General features: G+C 38.3%; 1 protein-coding gene and 1 pseudogene across 1 annotated transcript in view; one reads left to right on the top strand and one right to left on the bottom strand.

Annotated features, from left to right (window-relative positions):
• Window positions 1–24641, bottom strand: part of STK3 (serine/threonine kinase 3) — a 352673-nt gene that overhangs the window by 287821 nt on the left and 40211 nt on the right. Inside the window, exons 2-3 of the mRNA XM_039464621.2 lie at window positions 13443–13523; window positions 6344–6472 (exon numbers count right to left, since the gene is read on the bottom strand). Coding sequence (XP_039320555.1) covers window positions 6344–6472; window positions 13443–13523 — 210 coding nt within the window. The remainder of the gene's footprint in view (window positions 1–6343; window positions 6473–13442; window positions 13524–24641) is intronic.
• On the top strand, window positions 14546–19405 carry LOC104650094 (large ribosomal subunit protein eL19-like; annotated as a pseudogene).

Here is a 24641-nt window from a genome sequence, read left to right as displayed (position 1 = left end):
GGAAACGCTCTATTCTGCCATAAGAGTTGTCTCTTCCTTTTGCTCAGCAAACCTAACTCATCAATCAGGACTCAGCTTAGGCATGACCTCCCTGGGAAAGCTTTCCCTGAATCCCCAAACATGAGGTGTCAGGTATCTCTTCCAACCCACGGAGTTCCCCATATCTATCCCATCACAGCTCTTACCACACTGTGTATTAAAACAGCCTACCCATTCAACTCTCTCTTCCAGCTAAGTGAAAGTCTCTCTAAAGCCTGAGACCCATTCTTTGTTATATCTCTTCTAAGAACACATCCGGGCTAGACTTAGGAGTAGGTGGCACTCAATACATATTAGTTGAATGAGTAGAAAGGGGATAAGTGTGTGTTCTGAGTCATAAAAATGTATTTCTCTTTGTTTAGATATGAAAAGTTCCTTCTCCGGCATATAAGCACCGGGAGGGTAGGGGCTATGTCAATTGTGGTTCCCTCGTATCCATATTACCTGGCACATAGTATTGCTAACCAGCTATTGCCTCATGCCTTGAGATGCTTCACTTTGAACTGTTGGAATCTTTGTACAGGCATTGCTTTCTTCAACACTGGCCCTGGAGTAGGGTAAACGTGGGTTCTTATTGCATCTCAGTTACTAACTAGCAGTGTGATCTTGGGTAATTCATGTAAAAGCTCTAGGTGTCATTTTCTGTACCTGCAAAATTGTTTTTAAATATGCTTTAGCACTATAAGACTTTTCCTCAAATAAAAATTTCAAGAGTCCTCTATATTAAAAAAAAAAAAAAAAAAAGCAATAATGAGGTTCTGATTCTACTCCATTCTTCAGTAAAGGAGACAACCCTAAAAGTACCTCCTTAGAGCACAGTATGATTGGAAAAAAACTAAACTAGCTGACCCACAAAAGTGTGGTCCAGCACTAACATTCTACGATTTATCCACATATCTACAACCCTCTGATCTTTGACAAACCTGTCAAAAACAAGCAATGGGGAAAGAATTCCCTATTTAATAAGTAGTGGTGAGAAAACTGGGCTAGCCATATGCAGAAAGCTGTAACTGGATCCCTTCCTTACACCTTAAACAATTAACTCCAGATAGATTAAAGATTTAAACATAAGACCTAAAACCATAAAAACTCTAGAAGAAAACCTAGGCAATACCATTCTGGACAAAGGCACAGGCAAGGACTTCATGACTAAAACACCAAAAGCAATGCCAAAAAAAGCCAAAATAGACAAATGGGATCTAATTAAACTTAAGAGCTTCTGCACAGCAAAAGAAACTATCATTAGAGTGAGCCAGCAACCAACAGAATGGGACAAAAATTTTGCAATCTACCCATCTGACAAAAGGCTAATAATCAGAATCTACAAAGAACTTAAAACAAATTTACAAGGAAAAAAAAAATCAAAAAGTGGACAAAAGATATGAACAGACACTTCTCAAAATAAGACATACAGCCAACAAACATATGAAAAAAACTCATCATCACTGGTCATTAGAGAAATGCAAATCAAAACCACACTGAGATACAATCTCATGCCAGTTAGTATGGCGAACATTAAAAAAAATCAGGAGACAACAGATGCTGGACAGGACGTGGAAAAATAGGAACACTTTTACACTGTTGGTGTAAATTCATTCAACCATTGTGGAAGACAGTGGCGCAACTCCTCAAAGATCTAGAACCAGAAATACCACTTGACTCAGCAATCCCATTATTGGGTATACATCCAAAGGATTATAAATCATTCCATTATAAAGACACACGCACATGTATGTTTATTGCAGCACTGTTTACAATAGCAAAGACGTGGAATCAACCCAAATGCCCATCAATAATAGACTGGACAAAGAAAATGTGGCACACATATACCATGGAATACTATGCAGTCACAAAAAAGGATGAGTTCAAGTACATTGCAGGGACATGGATGAAGCTGGAAACCATCATTCTCAGCAAACTGACACAAGAACAGAAAACCAAACACTGCATGTTCTCGCTCATAAGTGCGTGCTATTCAATGAGAACACACAGACACAGTGAGGGGAACATCACACACCAGGGCCTGTCCAGGGGTGGGAGGGGGTTAGGGGAGGGATAGCAGAGGGTGGGAGGACTGGGGAGGGATAACATTAGGAGAAATACCTAATGAAGACGATGCAGGGGATGAATTCCGCAAACCACCATGGCACATGTATACCTGTGTAACAAACCTGCAAGATCTGCACATGTATCTCAGAACTTAAAGTATAATAAAAATAAATATTTATTTATTAAATGTCTACTCTGTACCTGGTACTGAACTGGGCACTGAACATTCAGCAATAAACAAAGCAGATGGGTTCCCTTCAATGTTTATGCCAACGTGCAGTATTCAGTCCATTATTAAATATTCACTTAAAATGAACCAAAAAAAAAAGATTAAAATACCTCCTTTGGTATTTTTATTGAGTGTAGAAAGCAAGACAATTTACCAAATTCCCAAATAGCTGAATGTATTAAGAAAGTAGTTAAACTTCAGAACCGCACATCTTATTTTCCCTAACCAAAATTACCAAAATTTCAGTGCATTATGTGGGAATTCTTCAATTCATACTGTTTCCTTCCACTCATTTTTATGCTAATTTCTTAATAACATGTTTACAGTAATACTAGTAATTGGTAGCTCAAATCCAAGTTTGTTCCTGTTATTTCCTTTTTTTTTTTTTTTAAGACGGAGTCTTACTCTGTCACCCAGGCTGGAGAGCAGTGGCGCAATCTCAGCTCACTGCAACTTCTGCCTCCCAGGTTCAAGTGATTCTTCTCCTTCAGCCTCCCAAATAGCTGAAATTACAAGCGCCCACCACCGTGTCCAGCTAATTTTTTTATTTTTAGTAGAGACGGAGTTTTGCCATGTTGGCCAGGATGGTCTCGAACTCCTGACCTCAGATGATGCACCCGCCTTGGCCTCCTAAAGTGCTAAGATTACAGGCATGAACCACCATGCACAGCCCTAATTTATTTTTTACTTGCCCTATCTTTTAGCGTCTTTTAATCAACTAATTTTTTGATCCTTTGCAACTTCATACTTACAATATGTATTTGACAGCAAAATCTAATAAAAGGCAGAAACCATTTTTCACTTATATTTGCTTCACCATTTATTTTGTTCAATAAATATTTGAGAAGTACCTCAAATAAAGAATTCTAGAACTTTTATACCACTTTATAGCAGAATGTGCAAGGTATTCTGCTGTGAAGTGTTTACAAAAGTTCTTGAATTCTATTCCCATTATCTTCCCATTGTATTCTTTACTTTTCTTTCCTTTTCAAAGCTTAAAGTACATAACAAGAATAAATACCTGATTTCCCTGGGGTTCCTTCAATTTGTAATGCTCTTCCTCATACTTCTCATACATACTATGCCCACTCATTCATTCATCAAAACGCATAGTGCTAGGCACTGAACAGGTGCTAATAAAACAATAGAGATGATTGCTTTTCTTAAGGAATGAAGAGAATAATAGAGATAGATAGTGATGGCATTTCAGAAGGAAAATCTACAAGACTCAGTATCATCAGAAGTATCACAAAAAGGAATAAAAAATGACTCTCAAGTCTTGTTAAAAGACTAAGTAGATGATGATGCCTTTGACACATAGGAATTTGAAGGGCTTGTCTGGAATGTTTAAAACTGGTTTTAGAATGTTAAATGTGTAATTCCCTCTGGATATTCTAGTTGAGTTGCCCAAACAGAAATTATTAAATAGAAGTACTCATTAGTATCTGAGTAACCATTATGTGGCAGGATCCAAAGACAATGAGTAAAATATAATCCCCAAACTCAAGGAACTTAAGACTCAGATGATAGAGAATACAAGTAAGCAGGCATTTGAATGAGAAACTCAGGTAAGAGACTGGAGGTATAAGCACTAGCTGGAACATGAAGGACCCTGTACACCACTCTTCGGAGACTGGATTTAAGGAGGCAATGGTGAGCCACAGGTTTTAAACAGGGAATGCTTGATTCGATTTGCATTTTAGAAAGAACACTCTAGCTTCAATGAAGATCATGGGTTGGAGGAGGCAAAAAATGAAAGACGAAGTGAACAAATAAGAAACTGGTACAGAAATCTGAGCAAGAGTTGACAGGTTCCAAGAAAGACGTACGAAGATTAAGGGAAGAGATATGTAATAGTAATATTTGAGACCCTGACTTTCCTAGACAATATTCAAAGTACAGCGCTAATCCCTGAACTATTTTTAACCATAATAACAAAATAATACTAGCATCAGGCAAGTATAAAGCATACCTGATTGGCCGAGCACTATGCTATGTCATCTCCTATTCTATATCAGATTGTGGGAACCACAGCTGAGGAATGTACCTTTTTTTCTATAATCACTTGAATTTCACATGCTATGGAAAATATGTAATGTAATTTAAATATACAGCATACACTAAAGAAAAGCAAAATTAAATAGATTAAAGCAGCAAAGTTCCTCTAGGATTATTCAGTCACTTCATTAGCCAAAAAGTTTATAGTCTATAGATCCTATGTAGTGCTAGGAGAGAAAGCTTTCCATAAATCTCTTAATTACAAGGCCCTGAATTGATGAGGGGTAACAATGTATCCAGACTACCCTATGTCACCAGCTCTAAGTCACACATGAAAAAATTCTGACAAATAAGACTGAAGCTGAAGGTTTCTGGGAAATCCCCTTCTCTGCTTCTTCCTTTCTTCCTCCTGCCTGGAATGCAGACATAAAGCTGGGATTATACAGCCCTGTTGTAGCCATGAGATAATAAGCATGAGGACAAACCATATGCTAAGGATGGGGAAGTACAAGAAAAGAAGTCTGAGACATGGCTGTTACTTTGTTGCTGCTGTCCCGCAGACCTTTTGCTAAGGAAGAATAATAAATTCCTCTGTAGTTAAGTAACTTTAGATTAAATACAGTCATATTTATACACTCTGCATCCCTTATAGAATAAAGCCTAGGCTACTTAACATTGCATAAAACTCTTCTCACCATCAGCTCCATTTAACTATCCAACCTCATTTCATTCTATTCTCTGTCCCATACTTTCTACTCCAATCATTCTAAATCTTCTCAGAAGAGCACACCCCAATGAGCTGTTTTTACCTTTCTACCTGTTAATTCCCTTGACTCTCCCTTATCACTCCATGTCTTTACCATATTAATTCTTTGTCAGCATTCCAAATTTCCTGGCTCTACTGGCTGAGGAAGATGCCCTGACTTCTTCTCACATCAGTCATGCAAGAGTCTGTACAATTAGTGTGCTATATTACAGCTATTTATGTATATATTTGTCTTCCCAACCTCACTACCGGCCTCTCAAAAAGAAAAAAGTATCTTAGTTCTTTTGGCATTCCTAGATCTTAGCAAAGTACCCGGTCAACTGGGGATGCTCACTGAATGTTTGTAGAATATAATTAGATTTACATAAAACATAACTTCTTAATTTGTAAAAGTGATTATATAAGACAGACTGTTAAATGACCCTTTTAACATCAAAAACTTCTTTTGACTCATAAATTTGTCCTAAAAATGCCCAGGCTGTAGTGTAGCGGTGGAATCATAGCCTTGAACTCCTGGCCTCAATCACCCCACCTCAGCTTCCCACGTAGCTAGGACTACAAGTCCAAGCTACCACACTTGCCTAATTTTTTCTTTTTCGGTAGAGAAAGGATCTCACTATGTTGCCCAGGTTGGCCTTGAACTCCTGGGCTCCTTTGCCCTCGATGCTCTGGCCTCGCTAAGGGTTGAGATTACAGGCATGAGCCACCACATCCAGCCTCCTTTCTGATTGTAAGCAGAAAAGCTGCAAAGAGCTGTAACTCCTAAAGACACTTGACAAAGCCATCCTCACCTTCCTTAAAGGATTAATCTCACTTCCAATGAGAAGTCAGAAATGAAAACTAAGCCTGGTGTGGTGGCTCATGCCTATAATCCCTGCACTTTGGGAGGCTGAGGCAGGCAGATTACCTGAGGTCAGGAGTTGGAGACAAGCCTCACCAACATGAAGAAATCCCACCTCTATTAAAAATACAAAATCAGGCAGGTGTGGTGGCATATGCTTGTAATTCCAGCTACTCAAGAGGCTGAGGCAGGAGAATTGCTTGAACCCGGGAGGCGGAGGTTGCAGTAAGCCGAGATCATGCCACTGCCCTCCAGCCTGGGCAACAAGAGCAAAATTTTACCTCAAAAAAAAAAAAGAAAGAAAGAAAAGAAAAGAACTGAAATGAAAACTAAACAGATGATCAAAGAATAAATTTTGTTATATGTTATTAGCAAAACTTATCAAAACAAGGGTAAACAAAGAAATAAAATCTCTTCATACCTGTCACATTGCTGCATTATGGAAATTTCTTTGATTATTTCCTGAAGATCTGATTCAACAGGTACTTGTTTAATTGCGACAACTTGACCAGATTCCTTGTGTATTGCTTTAAATACACTTCCATAAGACCTAAAAAAAAAAAAAAAAAAAAAATTATTTTTTCCTATCAAATATCATAACTATAAGATTACAAGTCTACTATGACTTTTCTGTAGTCTTTTCTAGTTTAAAATACTATTTAAATGATTTTTAAAAATCAAAGTAAAGAAGAATTTTAAAAGTTAATGAATTATATCTTAGCTTTATTGCTTCAACTACAGACTTAAAAATCATCAAGTTAATATATAATGAGTGCCTATTTTTCTTATGAATGACACAAATAGACTAACGTTTTGTCAACTCAAACAAATGCAGCATTAAGAAGATATGAATGGAAATTAAAAGAATAAAATGTACATTAAAAATAGCCAAAGCCTCAAATTAGGAGAAAATGCTATCTCAAGCAAAATGACCCCCAGAATATCAAAAAAATCACACCTCTGTTCAGAGTACTTAACAGTTAAAACCTCCAGCTGGGGACCACATTAACATCAAAGTTAGAGAAGCAGGCAATCTGCAGCCATCTGCTTGTACGTGATTTACAGATTCAAGGTCTCTTTAAAAAAATAATGTTCTTTTCATTACCTTTTCTTCAAGGGAAAAACTACACACAGGTAAATAAAATGAGGAACAGGGTCTGATAGTCACTTGCCCAAAACCTATCTCCTGAAACTTAGCCACCTGAATATTCATGTGTTTTTAAAAGCAAAAACAAAGAAGGAAGAAGCCATTTGTATCTTAGTATGAACTTTGAAACGAGCTTAAACACTACTATGTACTGAGTTCTTACTATAAACCAGGTCCTATACTAGTTGCATCATGAAACTTAACCTTCACAATCATAAGGAAAAACACTATTATTGTCATTAAAAGAAGAGAAATAGACCAGAAGGGCCAGAATTCAAACACATCCTGACCTGAAAAATCATCTTTTTCTCACCATATTTTTCTACAGAAGAGAAAGAAGAGCAAGCCGGTGGAAGACATGGAATGTTTCCTAGTATTAGCAATCTATGCAGAATCCCTTTCAAATTTATACTTTTTAAATAAGTGAAAAAGAGACAAATAAGTGATAAAGCAGCTACTTCAATAAACTATATTTTATCCTCTCCTCTGTTTCTTTGGGCTCTCTGGAGTAACTTAATTTGGTTTGGTACCCAAAGTCAAATTGGGCTGGATTCTTGGGAGTGTATGTGTGTGTATCTCCCCTTAAAAGCCGAATGTGTGCATGTGCATTTCCTTCAAAAGCTAACATAGAATTCAGTGCTAGATCATCTCATGTCAAGTAGGCAACATCATCACTCCTTTCTAAGGACTCCTCAGAACTATGAAAGAGAAGCTGCAATCCGCATTTCCCAGAATCTGCTTCCCTCAATGATTCCTCATAAAAATCTGCCAGTGAGAAGAATACGCATGTGTAAATACAAAAGGAGAAACTATTTTTTCTCCAGATACACTTGTAACAGGCACAGATACAAAGTGACAAGATACGAAGTGCACAGAGGCTTCCTGCTGCACTTCCTACACCCACCACTGTTACACACTGACGTACTTGGTGGGAGTTTCTCAAGACTGCAGGATTCCAGCAGATTTCCAGAGAGCTTTTGAGAAACACCCACTTCAATGCTTCAGGCTGAGATCTTCAATGCTGACTTCGACCTTCAACCTTTAGCAAGAGTTTTCATAAGCTTTGCATCCCTGGCCCCTCCACAATTCATTTGAGCTCCTAACTTTATTACTAAACTCTTTATATTAGAGTATATAGAGTAGCTTCTCTTTTCCTGACTATATCCTGATAGCAATACAGTTTTTGGTAGAAGTGGTTCCAAGGGAAAGAATCTTTAAGATGGGAATCTTGAATTCGTTCTTTCTTAGATGTTGATATGGTCTGGCTCTGTGTCCCCATCCAAATCTCACCTTGTAGCTACCATAATTCCCATGTGTTGTGGTAAGGACTCAGTGAAAATGACTTGAGTCTCATGCTGTTCTCAGGATAGTGAATGGGTCTCACAAGATCTGATGGTTGTAAAAATGGGAGTTTCTCAGCACAAGCTCTCTCTTTGCCTGCTGCCATCCATGTAAGATGTGATCTGCTCTTCCTTGCCTTCTGCCATGATTATGAGGCCACCCTAGCCATGTGGAACTGTAAGTCGATTAAACCTCTTTCTTTTGTAAATTGCCCAGTCTCAGGTATGTATTTATCAGCAGCGTGAAAACAGACAAATAGAGATGTGCAGACAGTAATGACTTCAATACAAGTAACAAATAGAATACTGTTGGTCTATGGCATTCAGTGGCAAAACAGTTATTTAAATTACCACCCTTAGTTGCCTGGAGACTAAGCAAAGCTTTGAAAGACCAAGTAGCAGTATCAATACAATGCTTGGTGAAAATAAAGTACAAGGACTATAGAATGGCCTGCTGCCTCTGCACTTGAAAAGTTACAAAACAAACATAACAAGCCAAAGGTTTAAATGAACTGCTCAAGACTGAGAGAATCAGAAAACTTCTGAATTTCTTAATTTTTTGCAGAAACAGAGTTGAGATTTCTGTAAAACAAACTCCAGCTAGAGTCTTAGTGGAAGGTGAATTACATTGCAAGTTGAATTCACATCACCACCAGGTCTATTATGTTAAAGTTAAGGCATGTAACAGTAAAGACTGGTACCTAGAGAACCGGTATTAGGACATTTAGACAGAGTCTCAATAATCTGAGTACCTTGAACCCCCAAATCCTATCAAGCCTCCCTTGCTATCAAAAGCAACTCTGCCCTCCTGTCTGAGAAAAATTAACCTTACAATGCCTGAAGACTCTATCTACCTCCTGAGGCAGTCACTTTTCAGGAGAATGGACTGGTCCTCCAAACCACTCCACCACCACTTCCCATTGCTTCCAGACCCAAAGTTATACTCAACTCCCATAGACACCAGGGAGACAAGTATAAAATTTAACCCCAGCAGCTACTATTCACACTAAAAAAGTTGTAAGATTTTGCCAATTTTTATCAGAACCCTAAAGAATATGTGTTAGAACAAATTCTAAGATTTCCAGAGAGAAAGAATTTATTGATGCAAAACCAGAAATTCCAGACTCAGTGTGTTAGCTCAAACAGTTGGGGGTGTCCCTAACAGTTGCTCAGCTGTTAACTAAAACCTGGACTCAAAAGTGGCCCAGAGTAAGTGAAATGCTAAGTGAGTCTCAGTATACACTGAAGGAAGGAGACCAAAGGCTCAAGGAAATGGGATACTAGAAAGGATATATATTATTTGTGCCATGCTTACACACTCCCTATGTTTACGAAAAGGGTCCAGAGGATATCAGCACTGATGAAAGCTCTGTTAGTGCAGGAGAAAGATGACAAATTTGCCAACAGTGAAACTGGCTCCTTGAGTTTAATAGATAATGGGATCCCAAAACAAGAGAAGTGGCAACATCTATTCACCCTCAGGTGAGTCCCACCTTGTCTCACAAAGTGGGAACAGTTACCATGAGTAACAAAGAAAGGCTGAATTATAGTTTTATTTTATTATACATGTATTATGCATTTGATATTAAAGTTTTACACTATCTTCATCTTAAAAAAAAAAAAACCTGTAAGTGCCATTTAAACACTATATAAAACATACTTGGCACCCTTCTGGAGGGGAGGAGGTAAAATATACACAACATAAAATTGACTATTTTAAACATTTTAAAGCATACAATTCAGCGGCATTTAGTGCGTTCAAAATGCTGTGTAACAATTATCTGTATTTAGTTCCAAAACATAGAGAACCTTCTTTCTGTCTCTATAGATTTATCCATTCTAGATACTTCATATAAATGAAATCATACAATATGTGACCTTTTGTATCTGGCTTCCTTCACTTAGCATAATATTTTGTAGGTGCAACTACACTGTAACATATATCAATAGTTCACTCCTTTTTATAGCTAAAAGGTCACTCTACAGACATATCACATTTTGCTTATTCATCTGGGATAGTAGATGGACATTTGGGTTGTTTCTACATTTTGGCTATTGTAAATAATATGCTATGAGTTGGTACCTTTATAATTAACAGATATTTAATCATTTCTCTATCACTGGCAAATCTTCCTTTTTATTCCAAATCTATATTTTTGCTCTATTTTCTTTAGTCAACATTTTCTTTACGAGATTTAACTATTTTATTGATCTGTTCAAAAGCATATATATATAATTTCTTTTTTTTTTTCTTTGAGACAGAGTGTTGCTCTGTCACCTAGCCTGGAGTGCAATGGCACGATCTCAGCTCGCTGAACCTCCACCTCCTGGATTCAAGCAATTCTCCTGTCTCAGCCTTCTGAGTAGCTGGGATCACAGGCACATGCCACCAAGCCCAGCTAATTTTGTATTTTTAGCAGAGACCAGGTTTCACCATATTGATCAGGCAGGTTGCAAACTCCTGACCTCAGGTGGTTCACCCACCCCAACCTCCCAAAGGGTTGGGATTACAGGCATAAGCCACTGTGCCGGCCCATATTTATCATTTCTAATTTTTTCTAACTCATTAATTTCAGTTTTTTCTTTTAATTCAATCTTCAGTTTCTTTTGGTATGTTTTATAATTTTTCTAAGTTATTTGAATAAGCACTAAGTTTATTTTTTGCATTTCTTCTTTAGTAATGAAAGAATTTAAAACTTTTCTCTTAATTAGTTCTGCTGCATTCCATAGATATTGGCACAATGTATTCTCCTTTTTCCTGTTTTGTAGATAATTTATAATATCCTCTTCAATCATCGGGTTACCTTAGATTATGTTTCCTAATTTCCAGTTGGTATGGATTTTGTCATATTATAACTCCTTATTTCTAATTTAGTGAGTTTAACCAGTGATACGGTTTGCATATTTGTCCTCTCCAAATCTCATGTTGAAATGTAATCCCCAGTGCTGGAGGTGGAACCTGTTAGGAGATGTCTGGGTCACAGGGGTAGTTCCCTCATGGCTTGGTGCTGTCCTTGATAGTTCTCACAAGATGTAATTGTTTAAAACTCTGTGGCAGGCCAGGTGCAGTAGCTCATGCCTGCAATCCCAACACTTTGGGAGGCCAAGGTGGGCAGATCACCTGAAGTAAGGAGATCAAGATCAGCCTGGCCAACACTGTGGAACCTTGTCTCTCCTAAAAATATGAAAATTAGTTGGGGGTGGCAGCAGGCACCTGTAATCCCAGCTATTCAAGAGGTTGAGGCAGAAGAATCACTTGAACCCAGGAGGCAGAGGTTGCGGTGAACTGAGACCACACCACTGCATTCCTGCCTGAGCAACAAGAGCAAAACTCTGTCTCAAAAAATAAAATAAAATAAAATCATTAAAAATGACAAAAATAAAAGTGTGTGCCACCTCCCCTGCCCTATCTTGCTCTTGCTTTCACCATGTGAGACATCTGCTCCCTCTTTGCCTTCTTCCATGACTATAATCTTCCTGAGGCCCTTCCAGAAGCAGATGCTTTTTTTGTAGTGTCTGCAGAACCATGAGCCAATTAAATTTTTCTTTATAAATTACCAGACTCAGGTATTTTTTTAATAGCAGCACAAGAACAGCTTAATACAATCAGAAAATGTGACACGTAAAAATCTCTATTTTTTAGAATTTGTAACTTCTATCAATGGTCCATGAACATCCACCAAAAAAGCTCTGCAAGACCATACATATGCATAGTTATACAGACATATAGGTACTTTATATATTTTTACTTTATATATATTTACGTATCTACAAAATCAAGTTTATTCATCATAACACTGAATCCCTCCATGTCCTTTCTCTTTTCTCTATTATATCTGTCCAATTCTAAAAGAGATACATTGAAATCTCCCATACACTTATACTTTTATTAGATTCCCCTGACATCACTAATAGGTCATTTGCCATAAATTTAGCTCTTATGTTGTCTGACATGTTTTGTTATAAATTGTCTTTGATATCACTACCTACTATATCTCTTTATTTAGTTGAAATCTTTTAAACTTTAATGTATTTAATAAAAATATTGCTAATATTACTTTTTGTTTTTATTTATATGTTTATCTCTTACAAAATATTTTTTGTAAGAAATATCCTTATAGGCCATGCACAGTGGCCCACAGCTACAATTCTAACAATTTGGGAAGCAGAGGAAGGAGGATCACTTGAGGCCAGGAGTTGGAGAACAGCCTGGGTAACATAGCAAGATCCCATCTCTATTAATAATAAATAGCCTTAGATTTCCATTATTTGTTTTACATGCATCTCCTATAAACAGGATATAGCTAGGTTTTGCATGTTCATTTACTCTAACAGTTTGACTTTTAATGAGAGATTTAACATTTACTGAAAAATACACTTGAGTCTATTCCTTCCATCATATGTTTAGCTTATTATTTTACCTTTTTATTTTCTCTATTTCCTTTTCCTTGTTCTTGCTGATCTAAGTTGCTTTTAATTCTGTTTTGTAACTTTTATTATTTTGGAAATTCTCCTATATTTTGCCATTCTATTAAATGTTCTCTTTCTCTCCACTCAAACCGAGACATGTTTCTCTACTATTATTTTGAAACCATGTCAACTACTCTTCTGCCTATGCATACTGTTTTCCTCACTATTCTTGTCATATCAAATAGTTACTTTTTCCAAAATGAATGAGCCCCAGGGTCTAAAAGGATGGCCTATGGTCACTTGCCTAACAAAGTCAAAACTTTAAAGCCTATTAATGAGAATGCCATAAGGGATGAACTAACAAACCTCTTGAAAATCATTTCACAGCACATTTCTTGCTTTTCCTTTATATATATGGCCTATGTCTCTTAAAAAAAAAAAAAAAAAACACTATTACCAGATTTAGCACAAATTAGTCTTTAAAATTCAATATCACCTGCCAGATTTAATTACTATTAAATACTATTCAATTCATACAAATATATTTCTAGTTGAAAGATTAACACCATATTTTTTAAATTGTTCTAAAAATATTTACATGCTTTCATATTTTTTATACTTACCCTTCTCCAAGCTTCTCTAATACATCAAAAACTTCCTCAGGCTGCTTAGTCAAACTGTCTTCACTCAGCTTTTTTAGTTTACTGATTTAAAAAAGAAGAAAGAAAATATTTTCTTTAAGACCTATCACAAAATTTTTTATTTTATTTTAATATATTCAGAAGATTCAAATGATACAAAAACATATACAGTAAACATTCCCCTTTCAAGCCCTGTTCCTCATGTGCCAGCAACACCTCCTAATAATCTAATAATCACTTTTATTAGTTTCTTGTGAAACCTTTCTACAAATATGAACACATATTCTTAATTCCTCTCCTTTGAATATGAGAATTTTATACACACCCTTCTTTATGAATATTGCTATGCTGTCTACTGTTTTCACTTGACAAAACCATGTTAGAGATCTTTACATACAAGTTAAGCATCCCTAATCTGAAAATCTGAAATCCAAAATGCTCCAAGACCTGAAACTTTTTGAGCACCAACATGATACCCACAATGGAAAATTCCACACCTGACCTCATATAATGAGTCACAGTCAAACTATAATCACATAACACAATTTAAGGGAAAAAGACCTCCCCAGCCCCCTCCAGCTCTGACATATCTTTTCCATGCATGCACAGATTCTCCCACCCAAACACATCCACAGAAGTAATAAAATGGCACAAGTACAGGCCAGATACACCAATAGCAGGTTCCCCATGATGTCCCACACAGAGCCAAGAAAGACTGTGCATTACTCACTGTGGGTTTTTTTGCTTAGTCTCTGTTTTGTGGCATAAAGGCAATGTTGAAAATCTGAGTAAGTGATAGAAAAAGAGGAAGCATTTATGCTTATCTCCAGCACAAAAAGTCAAGCTGCTGGAAAAACTGGACGGCAGCATGGGGGAAATGTCTTACAAAAGACCATGGCGTTGGAATGACCACCATAAACAACCTGAAGAAACAGGATAAATTGTTGAAGTTCAATGCAGAAGTGTCAATGAACAGAAGTTAATGAAAATTTTTTTTAAACTGCAGAAAACCAAAATGAAGACTCAAATGTGTACGGAAAGAGTAAATCTGTCATCATCATAGAGAAAACATACTACTTAATGGCATGGTGAGTGTGGAACAAGCAAAGATATATCATGATGAACTGAAAATTGAAGGGAATGTGAATATTCAACAGACTGACTGCAGAAATTTAAGAGACAACATTAAATCCTTAAAGATTTGTGGTGATAAAGCAACTGCTGATCATGAAGAAGCAGAGAAATTCATTGATAAGTTTGCCAAGGCCATCACTGACAAAAATCTGACACCAGAACAGGTCTATAATGCTGATGAAACATCACAGTTTTGGTGTTAGTGCCCCAGGAAAGATGCTGACTACAGCCCCTACAGGATGTGAATGCCATGCACAGAGTAATTGTGCTGAGAGGTGCTAATGCAGAAGGCAAACTACATGTAAAGCTGCTCTGTGGGAAAGACTGCGTTCATTATTATACTAACAAAAAGGCATGGGTCACCACGGACATCTTTGCTGATTGGTTTCACAAACATTTTACACCAGTGGCTTGGGTTTGCTGCGGGGAAGCTGGACTGGATGATGACTAAAAGATTTTGTTATTCCTTGACAATTGTTCTGCTCATCTTCTAGCTGAAAAATCTCATTAAAAATAATGTTTATTCCATGTACTTTCCCCCAAATGTGACTTCATTAATTCAACCATGTGACCAGGGTATCCTGAGAACAATAAAGAGTAAATATAAAAACACTTTCTTGAACAGCCTGCTTGCAGCAGTGAACAGAGGTATGAGCATGGAAGGTTTTCCCAAAAGCAGTTTAGCATTTAGAATGCTGTATATGCTATTGTCAATGACTGGAACACAGTATCTAAACACACGGTTGTGCATACCTGGCACAACCTCTAGCTTGCAACTATGTTCAGTAATGATGATGAACAAGGCAGTGACTTTGAAGGATTCTGTATGTCAGATGGAAAAAAAAAAAAAGATGTTTGACTTCCTTACATATACAAAAAAAAAAAAAAAAAACCTTCAGAGTCTGTCAGTAAGTTGGAAGAAGTAGATGTCGGATAAGTTTTTAACATTGATAATGAGTGTCCGGTTGTTCATTCATTGACCAATGGTAAAACAGCAGAAATGGGCTGGGCGTGGTGGCTCACACCTGTATTTCCAGCACTTTGGGAGGTGGAGGTAGGAAGATCACTTGAGCTCAGGAATTCGAAACCAGCCTGGGTAAAGGGCAAAACCTTGTCCCCATTAAACACGAAAAAGGCCAGTGGCTCACGCCTGTAATCCCAGCACTTTCGGAGGCCAAGGTAGGCGGATCACAAGGTCAGGAGTTCGAGACCAGCCTGGCCAAGATGGTGAAACCCTGTCTCTAGTAAAAATACAAAAATTAGCTGAGTGTGGTGGTGGGCGCCTATAGTTCCAGCTACTCGGGAGGTTGAGGCAGGAGAATCACTTGAACCCAGGAGGTGGAGGTTGTAGTAAGCCAAAATTATGCCACTACACTCCAACCTGGGTGGCAGAATTAGACCCTATCTCAAAAAAAGAAAAAAGAAATAGCAGAAATGGTTCCTTTCAATCAAAAATCAGCATCACAGGCGAAAACTAAAAGCTTGCCATTGTTTGTTGCTGCTGTTGTTTAAAAGCTGATACAGGTATTCTGATCATGCTACTGTGCCGCTTAATTACCCTGAACGTATTTTTTTCCACTGTATTAATGTTATGCCATATTTTTTACAGTTAAGTACTTAAGCATGAATAAGTATAAGAAAATGACTGCTAATCAGTAGCATGTATTCAGAGACAAAAATGACAGTGATTCCAAACAACCGTACAGACTGTCCACATAGGTGGCAGAGATAGTGACACCTTTCTGATGTTTGAATGTACGCAAACTTTGTTTCATACAGAAAATGACTTAAAATACTGTATGACATTACCTAGAGGCTATGTGTGTAACGTATATACAAAACAAATTTCATGTTTGGCCTTGGGTACAAGATCCAAGATATAAGGTATCTCATTATGTATATGCAAATATTCCAAAATACCAAAAAAAAAAAAAAAAAAAAAAGGATCAGAAATCTGAAACACTTCTGGTCCCAAGCATTTCAGATAAGGGATTCTCAACCTGTACAAAGCATCATCATTCTTTTTTACAGCTAAATCCTGTTCAGTTGCAGAAATACAGCATATCTTACTTGCCCAGTCCTTTGCTTATGGACATCCACGTTCTCTTTTGACACAATAAACAAGGCAGCAATGAGTAACCGTATATATAAGTCAATTAATACACGTGCTAATATATATGCAGAGTAAATTCCCAGAAATGAAACTGACATCAAGAGAATACAGATACATTCATACACACATAAATATAAAAACAGATATACTGACAAATAAGTATATATATACTCATGTAAAAATTAACATAATTTTAATAATGTAGTATAACTAACATAAGATCACAATTATAATAACTATATGGTAATTATTAAAATTGTTAGTTACATTATGGTATATTTTACCTACAATTGTATGTTATATAAATATATATACACATATACTGATTTCAGCAAGTTGTCCTCCATAGAGTTTGTACCAATTTATTCTCCAACAAGTAATGTATTAGAGCCCTTCTTTCCCACAGTTCCACCAATAGGATATTTAATCAAATTATTTGGATTTTAGCCAATCTGTGATGAAAACTTACTAGCTCAGTTTCGAGTTAACTTGTATAACTATGAGTGAAGTTGAGCATCTTTTCATATGATTAAGAAACTAAATCACCTCCTTGTTCTTTGCTCATTTTTCCACTGGGTTTTCAGTCTTTTTCTTATCTGTATACAAAAGAAACTAGCCCTTTTTATAAGATTATCAACATTCTCATTTGTATTTTGACTTCGCTTATAAGTTTTTAATTTTGCAGTCTATTTGATTGTTCACCATACAAAAAAAAAGGCAATATTTTGTTTTTGCAAATGAGTGGATGGTAATGCCATTTACTAAGATAGGAAACACAGGAAAAATCAGTTTGAAGGGGAACAAGGTGGGCTCAATTTTAGTCATCTAAAAGTAGATTTCCAGTAAGCAACTGGATTTACAAAACTCAGAAGAGATCTGAACTACAAATATAATTTTTGGTGTCATCAGCACATAGCTTACAACCTTCAGAAGAGACAAAACCATCAAGAAAATGTCTAAGGAAAAACCAAGTGCTAAACACAAAACCCATACCAAGGAAACACCAATATTTAAGAAATGAGGTAACGGAGCACAAGAAGGTACTATTTGGCTACATCAAAAGATACCAAAAGTTGAAGCAACTTCAAGTTTAAGTATACATTGCAGAACTTCTGCTTTTAGCCACCAGAGGTGACAGGGTGCAGAATTATCTGTCAGCTATAAATAGCTACAAAACTCAACAAAATGTAAGAAACTATTTTCAGACGGTGGCTATCAGGCATTCCAGAACTGGATATACTGAGGTCCCTAAGAGAAGGAGAAGAAATAAGATAGGCCCTGCCATCACCCAGACTTTAGATCTAGAGACTATGTCAGACTGTAGCACAAGAAAAGAAGAACTCACAAAGAACCAAGCAATTTTGCTGAGTTGAAGAAATAGAGATTAAAGTTTGGTGAAGAATCAAGGTAAATGGAAATCGCATTACAGAGTACCTAGAGAAGGGAGCTATGCAGCGAAAAGGTTCAGCAATCTATCTAGAGGGTTCCATGAAATGCCAACCAGTGACTGCTTACAAAACATTCTTGAAAACCCAGCAAAAACTTTCCTGAGGGGAAAAAAAAATGACCAGGGAGCAATAAAAAGCAAAATTCCCAGAGGTATCACACTGCAGGGAATCTTTCCCACTGCCCAGAATTAAAAGAACACACTAAATATAAAGGTCATTCAGAAAAGAACCCAGAACAGTCTTATTTTAGAAAGGAGATTATATTACCAAAAGATAAAGGATATTCCAGATTCTCCCCAGAGAAGTTTAAAAACTAGCCTCAAAATCATCAAGCCAAACCATAAGACAACTTACTTAACTGCCTACCAGAATGAGTTCATAACTTCTTAAACAAAATTCAATACTCACAAATGTAAAATTAACAATGTCAAAAAATCCATCAAAAATTATTAGACATGTGAGTAATCAGGAACTATAACTCATAAAGAAAAATTAGTCAATAAAACAGACCCAGAAACAACAGAGGTGGTGAAATTCATAGCCTATAAAAAAGCTCTTATGAATATACTTTCACATACTCACAGATATTAAAGAAAATGGAAGATGGGGGAAAGATAAATGGAAATTTAAGAGATAAAAAATAAAATACTTGCTTTCATTGCTGCAACAGAAGCCTTCAAGGCTCAAGGCTTCAGAAGAGGCTTGCCTCTAGTGTCCTCTGCTGTAGCAAAAAGGTCTGGCTGGACACCAATGAAATCAGCCATGCCAACTCCTGTCAAGAGATCCAGAAGCTGATCGAAGATGGGCTGATTATCCACAAGCGTGACTGTCCGTTCCTGGGCTCACTGCCAGAAAAACACCTTGGCCTGCCAGAAGGGCAGGTACATTTGCATAGGTAAGCAAAAAGGGTACAGCCAATGCTCAAATGCCAGAGAAGGTAAGCTGGATGGGGAGAATAGGAATTCTGTGCCAGCTGCTCAAAGATACTGTGAATCTAAAAAGACGTATCACCGCATGTATCACAGCCTGTACCTGAAGGTGAAGGGGAGTGTGTTCAAAAACAGGCAGATTCTCATGGAACACATCTACCTGCTAAAGGCACACGAGGCCCACAAGATGCTCCTGGCTGACCAGGCAGAAGGCTGCTGGTCTAAGATCAAGGAAGCATGCAATTACCATGAAGAGCACCTCCAGGCCAAGAAGAAAAAAGCATCAAGACTTTGTCCAAGGAGGAAGAGACAAGGAAATAAAGCTCACCTTCTCTTGTCTGTACAGAGTCGTCTTGGTGATCACACAGATCAATCATTAAAATAAAACAAGTCTTTATCTGCTAAAAAATAAAACAAAATATCTGAAATAAGATTTTTGTTTAATAAGATTAAAAGCAGATTAGACAGTGCAACACAAATTTGAAAAGGAAAAAATGTTATTTAAATAAAGAAAGAAACAAAAAGCCTGAGTTCCATAGAAAAAGAAAGAAATGGGATGGAAAGTAAAGAAAAGTAAGGAGATCCGACTTTCAAGATGGCCGCCTAAGAACAGCTCAGGACTTCAGCTCCCAGTGAAAGTGCAGAGGGTGAGTGGACGCCGCATTTCCAGACGAACTCTTATTGCACACAGACCAGGAGATACCCAGGCAGAGGGGTCGCCAGCGTCGCAGTCCCAGCCGGTGCGGCTGTTTTGGCCCCCGCGGGGCTGATTCCGCCCGCGCGGCTGCTGTGACCACTCCCTGTTGCTGCGGTTCTCCGTACAAAAGCCACTGGTCTGGGAGCCCTCTTAGCTGGCGAGCAGAGCCTTGAGACAGCAGAATAGCCCATTCATCTGAAATAGCGAGCCAGGCCAGGAGATTCCTAGGCAAAAAATCCGCCAGGAGCCGGCGCCGCAGTTCGAGCCGACTCCGTGAGTCGCAGCACGGGAGATCCCGGTGCCTTTTCAACAAGCGACCGGAACGCCGGGTCGTTCAACTTAAAAGAAAAGACTCTGAGTCAGGGAGCCAGGTGATCAGGCTCGGTTGGTCCCACCCCTCCACCCCCAACAACAACGAAAACAAAAACAGTAATTGGAAACCCTCTGGGTTGAGCCCTTCAAACCAAGCACAGCTGAACCGGGACGGTCCGGCTCCATGGGGGAGGGGCTTCCGCCATTACTGAGACTCTCCACCACTACAGAGGCAGGCTGCCGTTGCCGAGGCAACCCGCCGTTGCCGAGGCAACCTGCCACAACAGAGAGAGTCCGCCATAACAGAGGCGGGGCCACCATTGCCGAGACAGTTCTAACTACGCCCATATAAAAAGGACTACAGGGAAGAGCTCAGGGCAGCTGGGCGGAGCCCACAGCAGCTCAGCAAAGCCCCTGCGGGCAGGCAGAGGCTAGGCGTGCTGCTAGCTGGGCGGGTCCGACCTGAAAAAAAAAAATCAAAAAAGGCAGTAGTGCAACGGAAACTCATAAAGCTCCAACTCCCTGGGACAGAGACAGACAACAGGTGGATAAACCCACAAAAATGGGTAGAAACCAGCGTAAAAAGGATGAAAACTCCCGAAACCAGAACACCTCTCCTCCTAAAAGTGATCACAACTCCTCACAAGCAAGGGAACCAGACCGGATGGAGAAGGAGGGTGATGAAATGACAGAATCAGACTTCAGAAGATGGGTAGTAAGAAACTACAATGAACTAAAAGAACATGTTCTAACCCATCGCAAAGAAAATAGGAACCTTGAAAAAAGATTGGACGAACTGCTGACGAGAATGGACAGCATAGAGAGGAGAATAAATGAATTGATGGAGCTGAAAAACGCAACAAGAGAACTTCGTGAAGCATGCACAAGCTTCAACAGCCGAATTGACCAAGCAGAAGAAAGGATATCAGAGGTCGAAGATCAACTCAATGAAATAAAAAGAGAAGGCAAGAACAGAGAAAAAAGCGCAAAAAGGAATGAACAAAATCTTCAAGAAATGTGGGACTATGTGAAAAGACCTAATCTACGTCTGATAGGTGTACCTGAATGTGATGAAGAGAATGAATCCAAGCTGGAAAATACTCTTCAGGATATTATCCAGGAAAACTTCCCCAACCTAGCAAGGCAGACCAATATTCAAATCCAGGAAATACAGAGAACACCACAGAGATATTCCTCAAGAAGAGCAACCCCAAGGCACATAATCGTCAGATTCACCAGGGTTGAAATGAAAGAGAAAATGCTAAGGGCAGCCAGAGAGAAAGGTCGGGTTACCCACAAAGGGAAGCCCATTAGACTTACAGCAGATCTCTCAGCAGAAACCCTACAAGCCAGAAGAGACTGGGGGCCAATATTCAACATCCTTAAAGAAAAGAACTTTCAACCCAGAATCTCCTATCCAGCCAAACTCAGCTTCATAAGTGAAGGAAAAATAAAATCCTTTGTGAACAAGCAAGCACTCAGAGATTTCATCACCACCAAACCTGCTCTACAAGAACTCCTGAAAGAGGCTCTACACATATAAAGGAACAACCAGTACCAGCCACTCCAAAAACACACCAAATGGTAAAAAAGCAGCAACACAATCAAGAATCTGCATCAACTAACCAACAAAACAGCCAGGTAGCATCAAAATGACAGCATCAAATTCACACATAACAATACTATCCCTAAATGTTAATGGACTAAATGCCCCAATCAAAAGACACAGACTGGCAAATTGGATAAAAAGCCAAAACCCATCAGTGTGCTGTATCCAGGAAACCCATCTCACATGCAAGGATACACAAAGGCTCAAAATAAAGGGATGGAGGAAGATCTACCAAGCAAATGGAGAGCAAAAAAAGGCAGGAGTTACAATTCTCATCTCTGATAAAATAGACTTTAAAGCAACAAAGATCAAAAGAGACAAAGAAGGACATTACATAATGGTAAAAGGATCACTGCAACAAGAAGAGCTAACGATCCTAAATATATATGCACCCAATACAGGAGCACCCAGATACATAAGGCAAGTTCTTAATGACTTACAAAGAGACTTAGACTCCCACACAATAATAGTGGGAGACTTTAACACCCCATTGTCAATATTAGACAGATCAACCAGACAGAAAATCAACAAGGATATCCAGGACCTGAACACAGACCTGGAACGAGCAAACCTAATAGACATTTACAGAACTCTCCACCCCAAATCCACAGAATATACATTCTTCTCAGCACCACATCACACCTACTCTAAAATTGACCACATAATTGGCAATAAATCACTCCTCAGCAAATGCAAAAGAACAGAAATCATAACAAACAGTCTCTCAGACCACAGTGCAATCGAGTTAGAACTCAGAATGCAGAAACTAACTCAGAACTGCACAGCTTCATGGAAACTGAACAACTTGCTCTTGAATGTTGACTGGATAAACAATGAAATGAAGGCAGAAATAAAGATGTTCTTCGAAACCAATGAGAACGAAGACACAACATACCAGAATCTCTGGGACACATTTAAAGCAGTCTCTAGAGGAAAATATATAGCAATGAGTGCCCACATGAGAAGAAAGGAGAGATCTAAAATTGACACCCTATCATCAAAATTGAAAGAGCTAGAGGAGCAAGATCAAAAAAACTCAAAACCTAGCAGAAGACAGGAAATAACTAAGATCAGAGCAGAACTGAAGGAAATAGAGACACAAAAAACTCTTCAAAAAATCAATAAATCCAGGAGCTGGTTTTTTGAAAAGATCAACAAAATAGACAGACCACTAGCCAGATTAATAAAAAAGAAAAGAGAGAATAACCAAATTGATGCAATAAAAAACGATAAAGGGGATATCACCACAGATTCCACAGAAATCCAAACCATCATCAGAGATTATTACAAACAACTCTATGCACATAAACTAGTAAACCTGGAAGAAATGGATAAATTCCTGGACACCTGCAACCTCCCAAGCCTAAACCTGGAAGAAGCCGAAACCCTGAATAGACCAATAACATGGTCTGAAGTCGAGGCAGCAATAAAGAGCCTACCACCCAAAAAAAGCCCAGGTCCAGATGGGTTCACAGCTGAATTCTACCAGACATACAAGGAGGAGCTGATACCACTCCTTCTGAAACTATTCCAGACAATCCAAAAAGAGGGAATCCTTCCCAAATCATTTTACGAGACAAACATTATCCTGATACCAAAACCCGGCAGAGACTCAACAAGAAAAGAAAATTTCAGGCCAATATCCATGATGAACATAGATGCAAAAATCTTCAATAAAATACTGGCAAACCGATTGCAACAGCATATCAAAAAGCTCATCCACCATGATCAAGTAGGATTCATCCCGGGGATGCAAGGCTGGTTCAACATACGCAAGTCCATAAACGTAATTCACCACATAAACAGAACCAAAGACAAAAACCACATGATTATCTCGATTGATGCAGAGAAGGCTTTTGACAAAATTCAACAACCCTTTATGCTAAAAACCCTCAATAAACTAGGTATTGACAGAACTTATCTCAAAACAATAAAAGCTATTTACGACAAACCAACAGCCAATATCATACTGAATGGGCAAAAACTGGAAGCATTCCCTTTGAAATCTGGCACTAGACAAGGATGCCCTCTCTCACCACTCCTATTCAATATAGTACTGGAAGTTCTAGCCAGAGCAATCAGGCAAGAAAAAGAAATAAAGGGTATCCAAATTGGAAAGGAGGAAATCAAATTGTCTCTATTTGCAGATGACATGATTGTATATCTGGAAGACCCCATCATCTCAGCCCAAAATCTCCTGAAACTGATAAACAACTTCAGCAAAGTCTCAGGATACAAAATCAACGTGCAAAAATCACAAGCATTCCTATACACCAGTAATAGACTTCAAGAGAGCCAAATCAAGAACGAACTGCCATTCACAATTGCTACAAAGAGAATAAAGTACCTAGGAATACAACTAACAAGGAACGTAAAGGACCTCTTCAAGGAGAACTACAAGCCATTGCTCAACGAAATAAGAGAGGATACAAACAGATGGAGAAACATTCCATGTTCATGGTTAGGAAGAATCAACATCGTGAAAATGGCCATACTGCCCAAAGTAATTTACAGATTCAACGCTATTCCCATCAAGCTACCAATGACCTTCTTCACAGAACTGGAAAAAAACACCTTAAACTTCATATGGAACCAAAAGAGAGCCCGCATAGCCAAGTCAATTCTAAGCAAAAAGAACAAAGCGGGAGGCATCACACTACCGGACTTCAAACTATACTACAAGGCTACAGTAATCAAAACAGCATGGTACTGGTACCAAAACAGAGATATAGACCAATGGAACAGAACAGAGGCCTCAGAGGAAATACAACATACCCACAACCATCTGATCTTCGACAAACCGGACAAAAACAAGCAATGGGGGAAAGACTCCCTGTTTAATAAATGGTGTTGGGAAAACTGGCTAGCCATGTGCAGAAAGCAGAAACAGGACCCCTTCCTGACACCTTACACCAAAATTAACTCCAGATGGATTAAAG

The sequence above is a fragment of the Saimiri boliviensis genome, chromosome 15, assembly GCF_048565385.1.
Source record: "Saimiri boliviensis isolate mSaiBol1 chromosome 15, mSaiBol1.pri, whole genome shotgun sequence".
NCBI classification, from domain to species: Eukaryota; Metazoa; Chordata; class Mammalia; order Primates; family Cebidae; genus Saimiri; species Saimiri boliviensis.
The sequence above is the reverse complement of the archived record's forward strand: the minus strand, read 5'-3'. Positions and strand labels throughout refer to the sequence as shown.